Genomic DNA, 20022 nt, shown 5'->3' on the forward strand with positions numbered 1-20022 from the left:
TCAGCTTGCTGACTGTGAGAGCGCACGTGTGCGGAAGAGAGAGAGAGAGAGAGAGAGAGAGAGAGAGAGAGAGAGAGAAAGAAAGAGAGAGAAATCAAAATGCAGGTATGGTGATCGCCCCCCATAATTACCTAACGGAAGATCCGTACAATGATCAGATGATAATGAAATGTGTACCCCCCTGGCCCCATGTCCAAGATGGGCGCCTAGCTCAAGTAGGCGGCCAATCCCAAACTCGGACGGCCCGACAAGGTACAACCTATGCTATGGGTGGCCAACCCGAAGACAGGGTGAAAATACTACGTGAACGTCCTAAACTGAGTGTGAAAACAACTTCTTGTTGTGAAAGAAGTGCCAATAGACTTGCAAGTGTCCTGCCCAATAGGATTTGTTGTGTCTGTAGTCAAACCGTCTCGAGAAAATGGGGAAGCTCAGGAACCGTCATGAGAATGACCAGAAGCCTGCCAATGCATGAACTTGTAATACAGTGTGGCCAGGTGGCTAAGCTGTGTAAAAACTCCAGGAAGGCCAGATGCAGCAATCTACGCCGTAAACTTCTCCGAAACAAGGAAAGCCAGACTAAGCAGTGTGCACTGTAGAAGCTACCGTAAGCTGCAGCAGTCACTGGGAGACCGCATGGACCACCACCGGATGGTGTCCTATCAGTAGGTAGGATAATCCAAGATGAGGGGAAAGAGAGACTCAACAGTTTGCACATGAATGTCACATGACACATCCAACCCTATGTGTCCGTGGACAAGCTACAGCATGTTCAGTCAGTCCAGTCAGTCTAGATTAGAAGTGATCTGGCACTTTTGTGAGTCTATTCGTAGACCGTGCATGCCCAGTCACTTAGTGTAGATGAATATCCTCTGGTTGCACACAGCATGATCATCAGTATTCCCATCAGAATCCATCAGATTCAATCAGGGGATTTTTCCAGTGCATTTAGCCTATTTTACCTATTTTTATTTTTCACTTATTAATTTAAGTGACTTTCCAACAAATGTAGGTAGGGCAAATTGGGTAAGAAAATATATAAGCAAACCAAAGTTAGCACTAAATGCCAGAAGAGGCAACAGGAGCCAAGCTCAACAGGCAACTTCTCAGCAAGACCAAGCCTTGGTGGATTCCCTCCAAGCAGCAGATCCTTCCCATCCCTCAGCCCTAGCGTTTTTGCTCCATCGCCAGCCTCCACTTTGCCTTGGCGTTTTTCAGCAGATAAGCCTCAGTTTCAGCCCCAGAACGCAGCCCATCTCAGCGTTTTTCCTCAGCTACAACCTGCGTTTTTTAGCCCTCGAAGAGCAGCAGATTCAGCCCCAGAAAGATCTCAGTTTTCAGCCAAAAGACTTGCAGATTTTCAGCGTCAAAGACCTACGAAAACAGTCCCAGAATCAGCGTTTTTGGACTAGTCGTAGATTTCAGCCCAAAGCGTTTTTGGACAGCAGTAGAAAGATTGCAGATTTCAGCCCTAGTGTCGGCCTCGTCATCCCCGTCGTCTCGTCGACATAGCCTAGACTTTCATCGGTCTCATGCATACCGTTTGTACCAGATTGTGCAATCATAAGTAGACCACTCTTGCCGACGAGAGTGGGGCCTTCGGAGGAGGGTTTTACAACGTCTTTGGTGTTGTGGTCTCTCTTCTCTCTCTATCTCTCAGTCTCATACAGTTGCACGCACAGTGTCCATTCACTTTGTTTGTGATCATAGCACACTCTCATTAAGAACGGAAGGCTCTACCTTCCATAAGAACAAAAGGAATCTTGAGCACAGTTCGGAGCACTCATCTTGAGCAAAGCGCAAACATTCATCCCGCTGCATCTAACATTGGTATCAGAGCTTTGGCAGTGTTCTGTATCACTCAAGGAAAGAACCACAAGAATCACAAGAATTTTTTTTTTTGCTTGTTGCGGTCGCACAAACCCAAGTTGGCTTGGGTGTGTCGATTCCTAATTGTGTTTTTGAAGAGTGACAGGAATCCCAGGAAAGAAGGGCTTGTCTAGCCTCCCCTTGTGTCTCTTTTCACTCATTGAGAGCGGACCGTGCACTTAGCGGCCGGCAAATCGATGTGAGGTGGGGAAAAGCAACCTTGGTGTGAGCGCAAGGCCGCCAAGTGGTGCGCCCACGAAAAGGAGTAGAACTCGGGTGAAGAGAAGATCCTTCTCAAACACGGTTTGCAAGCGAAAGAAAACCTCAAGAACCTCAAGAACCCAAGTTCCTCGTGAACTTAAGAACCAAAGATCATAGTGCATGGTCGTCACCCGAAGCGGAATGGATACTTCGCATACAGGTGATGAGCATGAGAGAGACGATGAAGAGTTCTCCCCACCAAGAGATTTCTCTGACCCTCCCCCTTCGCCATCTACGCTACGAGTTGTACCAACTTCAATGGAGGCGATGATCAAGTTGATGTTGGACATGATGGCACAACAACAAGAAACGAATCGAGTTGCGTTGGCACAACTAGCAAGCAAAGCAGAACAACAGGAAGCTAAGGTCCGCGAGCGCGACGACAGACACGAAAGAATTGCTGCACAACAAGAAGCAAATCGCATTGCTAAGGACCGCGAGCAAGGAGCAAATCGCATTGCTTTAGAATGCGAGCGCGACGCACGAAAAGGACGAAAAGAACTAAGAAAGGAGGAAGCAGTAGCACGAAGCGCGGCCTTGGAGATCGAGTGTGAAGCTCAAAGAGAACTACGTACTTAAGAGTTGATTCGACAAGTACTTGCGTCAAAACCCGAACCAACCAAAGATCGTGGGAGTTCTTCAAGTGAGGCAAGCCACGATGCGGATTCCAACCATCCAGTGACAGAGAAGTTGACTTTCAGTAAGTATGATGGTAAGATAGATGCTACGGTTATCCATTGTTGGTTGCATCAATTTAATGCTTATTTTGCGACAACTAAGAAGACAGGAAATAGCAAAGTTTTAACGACAGCTATGTACCTTGTCGGTGATGCCATCAATTGGTACAACGCATGGCAAGAGGCATAGCTAGCCGTGCACCTAGAGGAAGCCGACGAACTCACGTCCCTTTCCTTCAATTGGGCTGATTTCCAAGACAAGCCCAAGGCGCGGTTTATGCCACCTTAGTACCTCGCACGATTGAAGGACTATTGGCGTGCTCTCAAGCAAAATGGTATGCCGGTTATATCTTTTTCTGATCGTGTTTTGCAGCTAGGTACCCAATTACGCAAGTCGGATTATGAACGCAAAGAGGCATTCCTTTATGGATTGGACGAGTATATCAAGTACGATGTCAAGGTGCTCGATCCAATCGATCTCAACAAGGCGGTATCGATTGCTCTTGTGCAGCAGATGAAGCACAACAAGGGAAAGCCTAAGGAGAATAAGACGTCCACAAGTACCTTGCAGACTTCTCAGAACGGTAAGAACGATAACTCTTCTAACCAATCTTCCAACAGTCTCTGAGAAAAGAATTCTTCCAATGAATCTAAGGGTAAGACTAACACAATTGCTAAACCTAAGCTTACTCCAGATGAAAAGGTAGCACAAGGAATTGTAGGAGGATACATCACGTCGGAAGAGCAAAGTACTTATTCTAAGGAAGGTCGTTGTTTTCATTATCACATTAAGGGTCACATAAAAAGAACATGTCCTAAGCTTGAATCGAATGAATCTAAAGAATCCACAGAACCTACTTCCTCTGTCAATGCAATTAATGATAACACGAGTGTGCCCCAAGTTTCTCATGACCCTCTCATTGATGATTCTCTCATTAAATGTTATGGTCATACGACGGGGCAGCGTTTTGTCATATTGTTTAACCCAGGTAGTATGCATGATGTGATTAGTCCCTCTCTTGTTAAAAGAGCCCGCCTAGAAGTTAGTCATAGATCTCCTATCGAGGTCTCTGGCTTTGTTCCCGATATGGAGGCTCTCATCACGGAGGAGTGCCTTGATGTGTTGTTTGCAATTCAAAAAGCTGCCTTCACTAGAAGATTTGTTGTCTCTCCTCTCTCAAGATGTGATATGATTTTGGGCATTCGATGGTTTCGTGATGCTAACCCTCTCATTGATTGAGATGCTAACACTTTCACTCTCAATGCCAAAAGTGATTCTCCCATTGTCATTCATGGAGAGGACATTGTTCATTCTCCATCTCTCATTGCTAATATGCAGGACAAGATTGAACGGATTCATGAGAAGGAGACTCTCAATCTCTTTTTCTCCAAAGCACGACACACAGGATTTGCATGATTGTGAGCAGCATGATGATGATTTGATTGACAATGATTTGCATGATGATTTGCATGATCAAGATGTGATTTCTCACAAGCATGATGAGTTGCATGAAGATGATGTGATTGTTCACAAGGATGATGTGTTAGTGGATGCTTTTTCTAGCGAAGCTAACCTCGTTGTAGATCCGATCAATCACGAAGAACCGATCTTGGCTTTCAAGTCGAGGTCCAAAGAACTCCCACAGGACGATTCGATCATTCAGGAAGAACCGATCTTGGCTCTCCAGCCTAGGTCCCAAGAACCCCATTAGAAAGAAGCGATCTTGGCTCTCAAGTCGAGTTTCAAAGAACCCTTACAGGAAGTACTATGTGTTCGCATGATTGATAGGCACGCATTGTTCGAATGTTTCATTCGTGATCGTTTTCTGTATTTTAGTCAGCGTCTTTATGTGATTCCTTTTCCTAGGCATGACATATTGTACGTTGAGCACGTTTCACTCATGAATGAGCACAAATGTATGCGGATTGTTCATGAAAAGCTGAGAAGTATATGCATTCAAGGATGTCACATTCCATGTCTCTTCCTTGGCATGATACAGTTGTAGAAAGAGCACATGAAAGTATGAGCACCAAGCATGGCCATTTCCGTTGTGAATTGCCACATTTGATTGCTCTAGATCATAAGAGAAAGATTCGATCTCATTGTTTGCGTGTGTGTGGTGAACGGTTTGGCACTCCGTCTCTTTGTTCATCTACATTGCATGCAGTCTATTAGGACGACATGATTTTTTCCACTCACTTTACATGGAATAGGTATGTTCATGGTTTTGTGTTGGAAATGGTTTCAGGAATTTTCAGTCATGGAGATTCTTGAAGAAGAAAGAAGCACGACTCTCGACGAAGTTGAAGCATCGAAGGAGCCACAGAAAACTTTGTGTCGCTTTCGGCGCGGCCCAAAGAAGCAAGCATTGCAGACCTTTATGAAGTTCAAGTATCGCACGACCCACACATCAAAGTGGGGCAGTGAAGAGTCCCTTCCAGGATTCCGGATGCTATTGGCGATCTCCCTCGACGCCATACAGTTCGGTACCAGTACCTCACTTTGAAAAGGAGGGGTGTCACGTGACACATCCAACCCTATGTGTCCGTGAACAAGCTACAACATGATCATGGTTCAGTCAGTCCAGTCAGTCTAGATTAGAAGTGATCTGGCACTTTTGTGAGTCTATTCGTAGACCGTGCATGCCCAGTCACTTAGTGTAGATGCATATCCTCTGGTTGCACACAGCATGATCATCAGTATTCCCATCAGAATCCATCGGATTCAATCAGGGGATTTTTCCAGTGCATTTAGTCTATTTTACCTATTTTTGGCATTTTTCACTTATTAATTTAAGTGACTTTCCAACAAATGTAGGTAGGGCAAATTGGGTAAGAAAATATATAAGCAAACCAAAGTTAGCACTAAATGCCAGAAGAGGCAACAGGAGCCAAGCTCAGCAGGCAACTTCTCAGCAAGACCAAGCCTTGGTGGATTCCCTCCAAGCAGCAGATCCTTCCCATCCCTCAGCCCTAGCGTTTTTGCTCCATCGCCAGCCTCCACTTTGCCTTGGCGTTTTTCAGCAGATAAGCCTCAGTTTCAGCCCCAGAACGCAGCCCATCTCAGCGTTTTTCCTCAGCTACAACCTGCGTTTTTTAGCCCTCGAAGAGCAGCAGATTCAGCCCCAGAAAGATCTCAGTTTTCAGCCAAAAGACTTGCAGATTTTCAGCGTCAAAGACCTACGAAAACAGTCCCAGAATCAGCGTTTTTGGACTAGTCGTAGATTTCAGCCCAAAGCGTTTTTGGACAGCAGTAGAAAGATTGCAGATTTCAGCCCTAGTGTCGGCCTCGTCATCCCCGTCGTCATCGTCGACATAGCCTAGACTTGCATCAGTCTCATGCATACCGTTTGTACCAGATTGTGCAATCATAAGTAGACCACTCTCGCCGACGAGAGTGGGGCCTTCGGAGGAGGGTTTTACAACGTCTCTGGTGTCGTGGTCTCTCTTCTCTCTCTCTATCTCTCAGTCCCATACACTTGCACGCATAGTGTCCATTCACTTTGTTTGTGATCATAGCACACTCTCAGTAAGAACGGAAGGCTCTACCTTCCATAAGAACAAAAGGAATCTTGAGCACAGTTCGGAGCACTCATCTGGAGCAAAGTGCAAACATTCATTCCACTGCACCTAACAATGAAGGGCCTGTGAGAAGAGGTGTGGTCAGACCAGGCCTGTGAGAAGAGGTGTGGTCAGTCCAAGCTGTCTACACCGTGATCATCTTGTAGATGTAGGGAAGCCAGACTGAGCAATCTGCGCTGTGAAGATCCTCTGAGAAGAGGAAAGGCCATACCAATGTGTCTGCGCCGTCTTGCCTGTATCTCTTGCCTCCAATCCTCCGATGTCAACCAAAACAGAATCCGTGTTGCCAACGCCACCAAACCGCAACTCGGTGTGGCTGTCAATGTGAATGAGTTGGGAGTGGCCTACTGCCCAGGTCGGGGGATAAGTTTGCTTTTATCCTGAGGGTGAGTGAACAACCTACCCAATTGCATAAATCCGAGGGAATCTTAGACTACCATGATTTACGTACGCGTCTTCATGTACGTCGACAAGCTTTAGTCAAGTGGAAAGATCGATCTGAAGAAGGTGCTACTTGGGAAACCATTAGTGTAATTAAGAAGAAGTTTTCGAGGACAAAAACACTTCTCCAAGGGGGGAGTAATGTTATGCCAAGGGCAACCCTGCGGGGTCAAGGATCCGGGCCAAGGGCTGAATGCTAAGCTTGGCAGGGAACCCTAGTAGGCCAAGGGCTATATAGGTAGGAAGGAGGGTTCTCCATAGCAGTTCTCAGGGTCCTTTCAAATAATTTATGCAGACCTTCAAAATCTATCATACACAATGATAAATCTATCATGCGCAATGGTGAGCAGATACTTGAACATTAGCATTCCTAAAGTTTGTAGTCTAAGAAACCTGTCAAAGAAACCGCTTACAGAAACTTCTGGAAGGACATATACTAGGATAGCAGTGATAAGTGCTTAGAGGAGGGCAAATTGGAGATTTGTAGGGGAACATACAGCTCCTTTCTGTGCATGGGTGCTTGTACAGACAAGTTACTAGTTGGTAGTCGCTTCGTTCCAGCTGGCATATTATAAACTTCTACTGTCTGCTGAAAATGCAGTGGGGATGGACGAATGTAAACAAGCATCGTCATTTGCAGGAAGCTGGCTCAGAATGATTAATGATCCTGCATTACGATGAACGCATGTCTCAACACATCTCTGCTGTGTGTTTTGCGTGTGCATGATGCAAACCAGTATAGCATCTGGTTTTACTTTAAGAATCGCAAGGCAGAAACAGAAACGTAAGTGCAAAGACAATTCTGGTTGCTTGCAGATTATGGACTTGCTGTTTTCTTTCTTGGATCCAGACCATTCTCATGGGGCCTTATTAGCTGGATACTTCAGCAAGGTAGAGAGTGAGCTATTTGTGGTGAATTTCTTGGTCTTTTAAAGTTTCTCTGATTTTGCGCCTTTGGTGTTGTCATTTGCCACCTGATATAGGTGGTCATTTGCCTTCTTATGAGGAAAACCACAGCAATCATGCGGTACCTGCAGGTATGGCTATAGTTTCTTTTTCCTTTGTCTCATGGATCTATGCCACTGAAAATAGTGTTTCTTAGTGGTTATTGTTTATGGTTTCCTTATCTTGCGAAAGTGTTCAACAAAAGAGCTCATATAATTGTCTTCTGCCTTTTCCACAGGCACGTAAAGAAATTTTGAAAAAGCTTGTTGATTTGATCTCCATAACGTCTATCATGGAGGTGAATGCCTTGCCTTTGATTTCTTACAGTCATCTTTGTCCCAAAAGTGTTATGTGGGGTTTGCTTTTAAGATCTCATACAGACACTTCTTGATCAGCCTCACATGGCTCACAATGTTATTATGCTAGGTATTGATACGACTTGTTGGAGCAGATGACACGATGCATCTATTTCACGAGGACTCCACTCATTGGCTAGCTGATACGGACTTACTTGAAATGCTTATGGATAAGCTAAGCCCCCCTGTGAGTCATGCTCAGGTGTCGCAGTTCAATTCCCCCTGTGATCATGTTGGCATTTGAAGGTCATCACCTGAGTTTTTCTTAAATTTATCAGAACTCCTCAGAAGCCCATGCTAATGCTGCCGACACTCTTTCAGTTGTCTCTCGTTTGTCTCAGTCAGACCTTGCCACAAAAATTTCCAGTCCCAGGTTTAGTTTGCACATCATTTACATGTACTGACAGTGACCAATCTGGTCTAAAAATCACTTTGTCAATTAAAAGGTTACTCTTCTTCTCGCAGTGTTATTGCAAGGCTGTTTCATCTTGCATTGGAAGAGCATGATTCTCGATCCACCTTGGTTCATTGTTTGGGCGTTTGCATCTCAATTCTCGAACCAAAGAGATATATACTCGTTGGAATGGGCCGGCTTCAGCAAATCCCTGACTCCCAAGTGACTGCAAACCTGGAAACCATCGATGGCATGCTGCAGAGGCTAGGTGAGTGGTGGAATGGATGTTTATCATGGATACTGTCTGAATATGCACACAATTGGAACTTTACATACAAGTGATACAAAGACTACCCACAACCTTGAGCAACTTAGTGTACGAATCACTTCTCGAATATACCCATGAGACTAATACCAGAGTTGTGCTTTTTGCCACACTGTTAATGTCTACACAAGGGGGAGCCGCACTCAGGCACATATTCTACATCCAACATAGAACCAAATCAAGTTGACTAAATGACCATTATCTAGTAAAAACCATATAAAGTAGCCGTCATGTCATTGAGGGATACGGCCAGGGGCATGCTTCTTTCTCTCCTAATATTCCTTATGCTGCAAAATTTGGTTCCTAATTTGCCTTATATTGCAAAGTTTGGCCGATAGAGCTAAGTAGCCTGCTTATGAATTTGTTGAAGCGACAAGCCTTGTTGTTGAGCTACGTCTCAGTTCTTCTTGCTTTTGTGTTTCAGGGGACTTGCTGAAGTTACTTGAGGTTCAGGCTGATGAGAAAACACTGCCTACCACGTATGGAGAACTCCACCCCCCCCTTGGGGCTTATCGTTTAAAGGTGCAACTTTGGTTTATCGGGGGACGAGACATCTTAACAGCTCATTGGGCTTATATCTATTATCATCTCTTTTGTAAACAGATAGTTGAGTTCCTTGCTGTGTTAATACGAGCAAACAGCGAGGCAGCCAGGCAAGAGCTGGTTAGACTAGGTGCCATCCAACTAATCCTGAAGTTATTTTTTGAGTAAGAAGACTCTGCCTCAAGAGATGGTCTCTAAGATTGATGTGGAATGTCGCTTGTTTACTTGCCTCAGCAACTTTTAACTTTAGTGTGTTATATGTAGCTATCCATTTAATAACTTGCTGCATCATCATGTGGAGAACATTGTTGCATCATGTATCGAAAGCAACAGCAAGCTGCTTATAGACCATCTCTTGGTGGACTGTGATCTGGTTGCAAGGCTTCTGCAAGTTGATGCAAATCCCTTTGTGGTCAGCTCAAACAATCAGGTTTGCTGGCTGGATGCAGGCCAAACTTGTTTGATCAGTTTCTTTATTAGAGAAACCAGTGAAAATGTGGAATAGTGTACCAGTCATAACTCTGAAGCGCTTTTTTTTTCTGTCAAAACAGCCGACAATAACTTCCTCTCACAAGGATCCTCCAAGGGTAGGTAATCTTGGTCACTTGACCAGGATTGCGAACCGGTTGGTTAGTGACTCGGACATTCGAGCTCATTTACAGGTCTTGTTCCCTGCTGAAAGGGCTTACCAGGCTCCTGTTCTTGCAGTTGGTTTAGGCTCTGAGATTTTTAGCTGTTTGTCTCTGTGTTGGGTTTGAAATATACAATAAAAACATCTGTGATTTCAGGAAAATCCTGAGTGGGTGAGGTGGCAGGCAGAGGTTTTACAAAGTCGGAATTCCATTGAGAACATCTGTGGGTGGACCTGCGGGTACTGTCGTTTATCAATTTAAAAAAAAATAATTGCACACTCAACATAAGGTTGCCCAAAAGCAAAAAATCTTAAATGTGGCAAGGAGGCGATTACATAAGGATGGAGTATTGGTGAAGAGCATGCATGAGAAAACCGCATCATGAGTTTATTACTAGTTCGCCCAATCAGCTATACTAATAGTATGGAATGTCTACCTTTATTAAAAAGGGGTGGAAGTGACGGAATCATGTATGTGCTCATGTCATGAAAGATCAACCAGTATGTATTATATTTAAAGGGAAAAAAGTATATGCATGTGAGTAAGAAGAAAATCAAGGTAAAATAGGGAAGAGTCTGAGAGAAAGAAAAAAAAGAAATGACACACACATTCGTCAGTGTTGCAGTACAAAGCAGGAATTAATAAGCCGCTTTTTGGATATGCCCACGCGCACAGCCAGTTTGGCGAGCAGTGTGTTGTTTGCTGTCAGAGTTGGTATTAATGATGGGTTTGTGACGTGGGGGGACGGTGCCTCGCTATTCGGGTTTCCGGGGCCACATGCTCTATTTGAGGGACCTACAGATCCGATCTTCATGCTTACGGCTTTGGCTACAGATGGGGATCTTTCGATGTGCTACCTTCTACTATGCATCAGTTTGGTCTCCATCCGCGAGATAGAGTCCCTGCTACGCTTTTTTGAATAACTTTATGCATTATATGGGAGGCTCTGTGTGCTCATATACTGGCTCACAGCCTGCCCCTATATCTACAACTTTCTGTGCTTTCTTATCCACATCAACCTTTACTTTGAAATCTGTTGTGATTGGCTTGTTTCTCTGTTTTGTTCAGACGCCCAAACACTACACGGGACCGGCCAATAGATAGTGACGATGATGAATTTCGTGAAAAGGATTATGATATTTCTACAATGGCTTCAAACTTAACACGAGAAGTTTTTAGATATGGGTTCGACAATGAAGATGGAGATGAGGTATGTATTTTTGAATTGCGTGTCCTACTTGGCTTGAGGTTTACAAGGCTGCTTTTGTATTAAAACTTGATTTTGATTGCAGGAACTTGGGATTGGTGAGAGGGATGATGATGTACGTGTTGGCTCTCTTGATGCTTTTGTGTGTGTGTAGAGAGAGAGATGAAATGAAATGTTATATTAACGTCTTCAAAAGGCCAAAATGACTTATGAGACCAAAGCGTTACAATGTGGTGAATCTGATAAAAAGTCAGAGTAACAAAATGAAATGACAAAATGATAAAATGATAAAATAAAAGTACTATGGGATCCTAAACTGGTAGGTGTGAACTAAGCAGCTAGCTAGCTAAATCACAAGTCACAAGAAATCCAGTATCGATCGCTGGCGGATCTCATCGATCTCCTCCATGGACAGTAGTCTGACCGGGTGTCGTGCATGTCGGGCCAAATTGATCTGAATTCTTTGATGTAGCCTCCGTCGATGCAGTGTAGTCCTCCGTAGTCGTGGGCGTCTGGATCTCCCCAGCTCAATCGCTCGATCGATCAATGTGCCTCTGGTGTGAGGTGACAAGATCTGCTGTGGTAGTAGCTCCTCTGGGTGTCCAGTGTCTGCTCTAAAGAAGTCTGTGATGTGTCTCGGAGACTGGCTAGCCTCTCTCTCATTAGGCTCTCTCTCTGTGTCTGCGCAACTCGAGCAGGAACAAACCCAGGCATCTCTGATCCTCATACCTCATGACTCTGGAGAGTGGTCCAAAGCCCTCTCTGAACAAGCAGTGGAGGCGGCCTCGTATCTCGTAGTAGACGGGGCAGTGGCATGTGTAGTGTAACTCTGTCTCAGGCTTCATGTCACACAGTGTGCATGTCTTGGCCTCTGCTGGCACTCCGCTGTATCTCCCAATCTCAATCCGCAGCTTCGCAGCTGGTGTGAGGATGTGCGTATCTGGCCAATGGCACACCGTATCCCATGAGACAGATGGGTATCCATGTATCTGGGCCTCATCACAAAACTGTCCGCCGTAAGGTGGAGAAGATGCTCTTTGTAGAAAGCCATCTTCGTGCCTAGCTCCTGTGCTGGCTGTACCCATGTCCTCCTGGTGTCTAGCTGAATCAGCCTGGTGGTCTCAGACTGTTTAAGAGTCAGAGAGGGTGCATCCAGTGAGTAATGGAAGGGGAGCAATCTGTCTATACTGAATCCATGTGCTTGGAACCATGACATCATCTCCTCATACCAACATGCTTGTCTCCCTACCTGGCTAACTGTCGAGAGGACTCAAGTGCAAGGTGGGTGTATCTGTCTCTGGGAAGTTCCCACAAGCGGTGTAGGAAGGAAACAGTTCTGGTGAGTGCCTCAACTACTAGTGAGGGGGCAACTAGCTCTGCTCGGATAATTGCACGTGGTACTGAAGCCTTGGCTCTAATGAGCTGCGAGATCATAGAGGCCAGAGGCTTCTCCATGTCCCCCCATCCATCAGTATGACCTGTTCTCCCGTGATGATCCAATGAAGGCCCCCATATCTCAGCTCCATAGAGCAATACCAAAGTGTCAAAGAGCCAGAGCTTCGTCCGAGGCTCCTGAAACTGAACCTGTGAACACATCCTCTCGAGTTTCCCCAATGCCGAATGGGCTCTGGTCAATCTAGTCTCTGCTGTTCTCATCAAAGAAAATGCTGGTCCACTAAAAACCACTCCAAGGTAAGTGTAAGCATCTGTATATTCCACTGTCTCCTGGCCATATGTGAATGCGAGAGCTGACCTCCTGATCCACTGTGGGTGGTATTAAATACCATGACCTTGGTTTTACAAAGGTTGACAGACAAGCCACTCTATGCAAAGCATCCAAGTGATGTTGCATCCCCTCCGGAGAGTTGGATATCAACACAATATCATCAGCATATAACAATAGCGGAATCCATGTCCCTGCTAGTGGTGCACGTCTATCACTATCTCTCTCAATGTAATCAGAAACCTCATCCACATACATACCAAATAGAGTAGGAGAGAGCGGGCATCCCTGCTTCACCCCAATAGTGGAGTGAACTGGTGTAGATAGACCCTGTGAGGTGCGTACATGCCCTACTACTGGTCTGTATAGTGCCATAATCCCCCAAATGAGCTCTGTGGGTATTCCCATCTCATGTAATCTGCGTATCAATCTAGCTCTGGGTATTGAATGCTTTGTGGAAGTCCACAAAGCTACAATAGATCCGTCTCCCACGGGATTTGACTTTCTCGATGATGGCTCTGAGTATCAAAATATGGTCAAGAGTAGAAAAACGTCTCCTGAATCGTGCTTGCCCAACAACACGCATTCCCTCTTTCTCTGCCCATCTACTCAGCTGCTGCTCAAGAATGGATGCGTAGAGAGAGAGAGAGAGAGAGAGAGAGAGAGAGAGAGAGAGAGAGAGAGAGAGAGAGAGAGAGATGAGAGAGAGAGAGAGATGAGATGAGATGAGATGAGATGAAATGTTATATTAATGTCTTCAGAAGGCGAGAATGACCTATGAGACCAAAGAGTTACAATGTGGTTGGATCTGATACAAAGTCAAAGTAACAAAAATGACAATGACAGAATAAAATGCTATGGAAAGAGAGAGAGAGAGAGAGAGAGAGAGAGAGAGAGAGAGAGAGAGAGAGAGAGAGAGAGAGAGAGAGACGATGAAATGAAATGTAATATTAACGTCTTCAAAAGGCCAAAATGACCTATGAGACCAAAAGGTTGCATGTGGTGAATCTAATACCAGGTCTGGGTACAAAAAGTACAAAGAACTGAAAAAGAAAATAAACTAGTGGGTAGGGGTGGGGTGAAAGCTAATACAAAGGGAATAGGAAATACAAAGGGTGAGTTGATACAATGGAGCTCTTTGACAGTCGAGGCATCATATACATATACATGAGTATCCGGGACGGCTCCTATGTCGCGCCAGTATGGTATGGATCCTCTGTCGCAATCTGTGTCGATATCGAGAGAGCCCCCTCATCGATGGGCAACGGGACCGCCCCAACTCTATCGCCGATCAAGCAGTATGCCTCTGGTGCCTCTGGTGTTGTTATGTTGTGGGGGCTGCTCAAACTCCTTTGTCTGTGATTGAAAGAAATCTGTAATCTTTCGCTGTCACTGGATCTCTCTCATTGTGCTCCTCTTCAAGAGGTCCTCTCTGTGTTTGCGAATCTCCAGTAAGTATAATCTGAGGCATCTCTGATCCTGGTATCTCATGACTCTAGAAAGTGGCCCAAACCCCTCATTGAGTAGACAGTGAAAGCGGCCTCGTATCTCATAATATACTGGGCATTGCATATGTAATGTAGCTCTGTCTCTGGCTCTATTTGGCAGACCTGACAAATCCTGGACTCAGTGGGTACTGCTCTAAATCTGCCTGTCTCGATCTCTAGTTGATGTGAGGATGTGGGCATCTGACCAATAACACATCGTATCCCGTGGGATAGATGAGTATCCATGTATCCTGGTTCAATCACAAAACCATCTTCCGTGAGTTGGAGAAGATGCTCTCTTTAGAAAGTCATCTTCGTACCTAGCTCATGTATAGGTTGTATCCATGTCCTCTTCGTATCCAACTGAATCAAGTCTTGTCTGATGAGCCTGGTAATCTCTGCCCTAGTGAGGGAGATGGAGGGTGCATCCAAAGAGTATTGAAATAGGGGTAGCCGGTCCATACTAAAGCCATGTAACTGAAACCAAGATGCCATCTTTGCATACCAACATGATCTATGTCCCTGCAATGCAAACTGTCGCGAAGACTCTAGTGCTAATCGAGCATATCTGTCTCTAGGGAGAGCCCAAGTGATATGCATAAATGAAACTGATCGAGTGAGTGCCTCCACTACCAATGGAGGAGCAGCGAGCTTCGCCCTAACAATGTCATGTGGTACTGAGGCCTTGGCCCTAATCATCCGAGAAATCATAGACACCAAGGGCTTCTCTATACATCTCCACCCATCAGTACTGCCAGCTCTTCTATGGTGATCAACTGAGGGGCCCCATATCTCCACTTCGTACAGCATGGCCGAAGTGACCAAAGTGTCAAAGAGCCAAAGCTTTGTCCGAGGTTCCTGGACCTGCAAACATATCCTCTCAAGTCTCCCCAGTGCTGCATAGACTCTGGTCAATCGCGTATCTGCTGCACGCCTCAGGGAAAATACTGGACCACTGAAAACCGCCCCAAGATAAGTGTATATATCTGCATACTCCACAATCTCTTGACCATATGTAAAAGTGGGGGCGGATTTCCTTACCCACTGCGCCATGGTGTTAAACACCATTACCTTGGTCTTACCAAGGTTCACAGACAATCGAGTGTCACGTGAAAATACATGCAATGCATCCAAATAACGTTGCATCCCCTTTGGAGAATCTGAGATCAGCAGAATATCATCAGCATATAATAGCAACGGAATCCATATCCCTGCAAGCTGAGCACCTCTATCACCCTCTGTATGTACATAATCTGAAAACTCATCTACATATATCCCAAAGAGAGTTGGAGATAGGGGACAACCTTGCTTCACCTCAATGGTGGAGTGAACCATGTCGGACATGCCATGAGTAGTGCGTACCTGTCCTACCACTGTCTTGTATAAAGCTAAGATCCCCGAGATCAGCTCTGTGGGCACCCCCATGTCTTGCAATCTGCGTATGAGTCTGGCTCGTGGCACTGTATCAAAGGCTTTGCGGAAATCCACAAAGCTACAATATATCCTCCTACCATGTGAGCAAAGGGCTATATAATGCTACCCCCCTTACCCCTTCCCTTCACAATCTACAAGTAAATGCATCATTGCATTGTTCTAACTTCTAGCCTCTACCATATGAAGCTCTAGCCTCTTGAGGCTCACCGCTCGATACTCTCTCGCTCTCTCTCAATGCTCTCTCTCTCTCTCTCTCTCTCTCTCCCTCTCTCCCCCTGCTACAAGAAATGAAGAAACTTTAGAATGAACTCAGTCTTGTCAAACAAGAGCTACATAAGAAAGAGGAACACATAGCAGACCTTCAAACAAAAGTACAAGAATTGACAACAAAGCAAACAGCAATGGAAGAATTCCCACCAAAGGTTGAAGAAGACCAATCTACAGCTAAGGTAACTCCACAAAGCTTCTCTGATGAAGTTTTGTCTGTTATTAAAGAAAAAGAGAGAGTACAGAGCATAGAAAGACATATTCGAATTGGAGGTCTTCCCGATGGGTGGGACACGCAAAGGCATGAAGATGAACAAGATGAATCTGAATACATTGTAGAGACAGATACACTGACTAAACGATTGTCTCGGGTGGTCCCCTTCATCGATTTGGGAGAGCCAATGCATGTGGAAGTAAAAGGGAAAGATGCAAAGGTTTTCTACTATGATCTGAAAGAAAAGATAGCAGTCATGAAGCAGACAAGGTCATTAAAAGGTACATCCATTTGGATATCAGATGAGCTGACACCTACCCAACTAAAGAACAGATCAACAGAACTAGAAAAAGTAAGAGAAGCAAGGAAAAAGGGGAAGTGGGCAGTCTATAGAGGAGGAAGAGCCATCATTAGAGACTTTGTCAACAAATCACCTCAAGAACAGGAGACTAAAGAAACCTGATTACACATCTTTTCTTTTCTTTATATGTAGAAAGCATGGGTAATACATGTTATAATGGTAAGCTCATGATCATAGAGCTCTGAGCTACTGAGGTAGTTTTATTTTATTTTCACTTTGCTATGATGGAAGAGAATGTAACCAAAGATGTATTGAGATCTGTCCTATAGGTCAGCTTTGGCCTCGACAGGACGTTAATATCTCTCTCTCTCTCTCTCTCGCTTTCAAGGCTCAAGCCTACATGATACACATTTTCCATTGAAGATTCAAGAAGCTCTCATTGCTCAAGTCTCTCTCTCTCTCTCTCTCTCTCCCTCTCTCTCGCATCATCCATGGCCTCTTCTTCTCGTACAACCCCCTTCGTTCGTGTGGGCAACACTCAAAAGATGAAGGAATGGTCGTGGTGGGATGAAGTGACCTCGGAGGGCATTTTGTTGACGGCAGGAGGTTCTCGTGCATGGGCATGCAAGTTATGCTCTCACACGTGGGAAGTGGGGCATGACAAAGTGAGGGTACACTTTCTTCACATGAGGGGAGATTTTGCACCAACATAAGCGTCGAGAAGAGATAGGAGCTTGAGGAAAAGCATCGGCAATTCAATCATAAATCCAAGCCCGCACGCAAAGGTATTGACCCAAAGACCCTCATTTTCCCTTCTTCTTCTCTACCCGGTGCCGGTGGATCTTTATCGGGTTCGATTTGTCGCCAAAGGACCCTTGCTACATCTTTGGACCCAAAGAAGAAGGAAGAGGTGGATGCCGCCGTGGCCCAATTTTTCCTTCATGACCATATCCCATTTGTCGCGGCGAGGTATGCTTTATCTATCTTCTCTCTCATTTCTTCCATTATGATCGTTTTCGCCACTATGATCTCTAAAGTTTAAACTATGAATAATCAATTATCACACTAATCTCTTCTATGTGTGATCGAAATAGGTCGGAGTATTGGAAAGTTATGGTGCAGCGGATAAGAAAGTACGGCACCGGCTATGTGCCGCCATCTCTAAAGTTTAAACTATGAATAATCAATTATCACACTAATCTCTTCTATGTGTGATTAAAATAGGTCGGAGTATTGGAAAGTTATGGTGCAGCGGATAGGAAAGTACGGCACCGGCTATGTGCCGCCATCTTCAGAGGCTTTGCGAACCACTTTGCTCGATCGAGAGAAGGCGATCATGGAGCAAGCAACACTCAATATTCAACGGCTTTGGGCAAAACATGGCGTTTCCCTCATTGCGGACGGGTGGAGCGATACAAGGAAGAGATCTATCCATGGCCTCGTCGCATACTCGATTGTAGACATGTACTTTGTGCACTCTCATGATGCCACCGAGAGTGGCAAGTCCGCCGATGTCCTCTCTGTTGAGTGGACAACGGCCATAGAAACGATTGGTGAGCAACATGTGATGGCCTTTGTCACAGATGGGTAGGCATCAAACAGGGAAGCAACATCTATTGTAGAGGGTCACTATCCGCATGTGACAGTGTGCTTTTACATGGCACACTGCTTGAACAACCTTCTAAAAGACATCAGCAAGCTAGAATGGATCGCTCCAGTCATTGCTGATGCAGTGAAGATTGTTACTTTCATCAACAATGACAACTTGATTCGGAGCGAGTATCTGAAGCGCTTGGGTGGCAAAGTGCTTGTAAAGTATTTAGACACCCGCTTCGCATTCAACTTTCTTCTTGTGCGCAGGCTGTCTGAATGTCAAAATGTGGTCCGACATGTCTTTATTAGTGATGAGTTCACCAGATAGTTGCAGGGATTTCGTGCAAGGAGAAGGCAGAGGATCTTGAGTTCTAGGAGGAGCTCAAGAGTCTAGACTCTAGACGCACATGTAAAACTGGTGGTTCATTTGCTTCGAGTTGTGGATGGCACCCTTGCATCGCTAAGGTTTATGAGGCAATGGACCGCATGATCGAGCAACTTGCACATCTTAAGCCAGATGTAGAGCGATATGAGGAGATCCATGCGCTTTGCAACTCGAGGTGGAATTCATATGCCTCTCCTTTACACGGGGTAGCGTACATAGTGGATCCAGAGTTCCAAGTTGCAGGGCAAGAGATAGATGAACCTATTTACAGAGATCTTAAACAAGATGGTTATAGAGAGAGATGTGCGACGCATCGTCAGAGATCAGTTGAGACAATACAGAGAGATCCGGGGGTCATTTGGCAGTGCAGATGCTCAGATTGATTGCAGGAAGATAGGTTCAGTGCTATGGTGGGAGGACTATGGCTATGATGGCCCTGAGCTTCAGAGATTGGTGATCCATAATCTGAGCCAGTCAATTAGTACCTTATGCTTGGAGCAATTGTGGAGTACCTTTAGCCACATTGCTTTCAAGAAGAGGAATCGTCTTGGAGTGGAGAAGGAAAATGATCTTGTCTTTGTGAGCGCAAATTTGAAAATGCTTTGCAAGAGTACATGTAAACAGACAAATCCTTTTACACAGTGGGAGATGGAGCAAGAGGCTCCTCAGGCAGGTGGAGATAAAGAGGCACCGACACCAAGTACTTCATCCATGGCTGAGGTTGAGCCGGGCCTAGAGCTCGATGATGAGGAATTGGAGGATGTGCATGGCGTACAACCGGCTACTACCTATTGGGAGGCTTCTCAGGCTAGTGGCTCTTGGGTCTTGAGTCTTGAGACTCCAGAGTTCAGACTTTAGGACTTCCATTATCCATACCTTTTTGTATTGCGGCTTTCTCTCTTTGTAGCATCTTTATAGTTTTTACTCCTTTCGTATTTTGATATTGTGGTTTGTCCCCCTTGTAGTCTCATTATGATATATGTCACCTTTGGTTTTTTTGCAGCGCCTTGGCGGGCCTTGTTAGCCAAAATCAAGCGAAAAGTATATTTTGCTCAATGTTACGGCTCAACTTTCAAGTCTTATATCTAACTTCTACTCTTGCAATTATTTGAGAGCTCTAATACGTAATTGCATGTGTTGTTGTGTATGGACATTGTGTCTGTTATGTATGTACTATGACCGCGGCGTCGCACATCACAATCAAGTCATAATAAGGTTGAATGGTCTTCAAATCGTGTTTTTTGTGGGTATTAGAGTCAAAGGACTCTAGTACTACTTGTATTCAAACACATAACGCTAAAAATTGCATTATCTGAGTGTTTTTTAAGCCTCCCGTTCTGTGCCCTTCACGTTCCCCCATTTCGCAAGGAGGCCCGTCGTCATTCC

General features: G+C 45.0%; 2 protein-coding genes across 3 annotated transcripts in view; both read left to right on the top strand.

The window, feature by feature from the left end:
- Positions 1-20022, top strand: part of LOC147424053 (uncharacterized) — a 92236-nt gene that overhangs the window by 43910 nt on the left and 28304 nt on the right. For both annotated transcript variants that reach the window (XM_086502170.1, XM_086502169.1), the window contains exons 5-17: positions 7647-7721; positions 7814-7867; positions 8014-8073; positions 8202-8318; positions 8410-8504; positions 8597-8793; positions 9275-9372; positions 9454-9557; positions 9658-9823; positions 9945-10055; positions 10182-10264; positions 11094-11235; positions 11318-11347. In XM_086502170.1, the coding sequence (XP_086358296.1) occupies positions 7647-7721; positions 7814-7867; positions 8014-8073; positions 8202-8318; positions 8410-8504; positions 8597-8793; positions 9275-9372; positions 9454-9557; positions 9658-9823; positions 9945-10055; positions 10182-10264; positions 11094-11235; positions 11318-11347 (1332 nt within the window). The remainder of the gene's footprint in view (positions 1-7646; positions 7722-7813; positions 7868-8013; positions 8074-8201; positions 8319-8409; positions 8505-8596; positions 8794-9274; positions 9373-9453; positions 9558-9657; positions 9824-9944; positions 10056-10181; positions 10265-11093; positions 11236-11317; positions 11348-20022) is intronic.
- LOC147424054 (uncharacterized) lies at positions 16271-17046 on the top strand. Its single transcript, XM_086502171.1, has one exon. The coding sequence runs from the start codon at positions 16278-16280 to the stop codon at positions 16818-16820; it is 543 nt and encodes a 180-aa protein (XP_086358297.1). The 5' UTR covers positions 16271-16277; the 3' UTR covers positions 16821-17046.

The sequence above is a fragment of the Adiantum capillus-veneris genome, chromosome 26 (assembly GCF_014529385.1).
Source record: "Adiantum capillus-veneris isolate H3 chromosome 26, ASM1452938v2, whole genome shotgun sequence".
Taxonomy (NCBI): Eukaryota; Viridiplantae; Streptophyta; class Polypodiopsida; order Polypodiales; family Pteridaceae; genus Adiantum; species Adiantum capillus-veneris.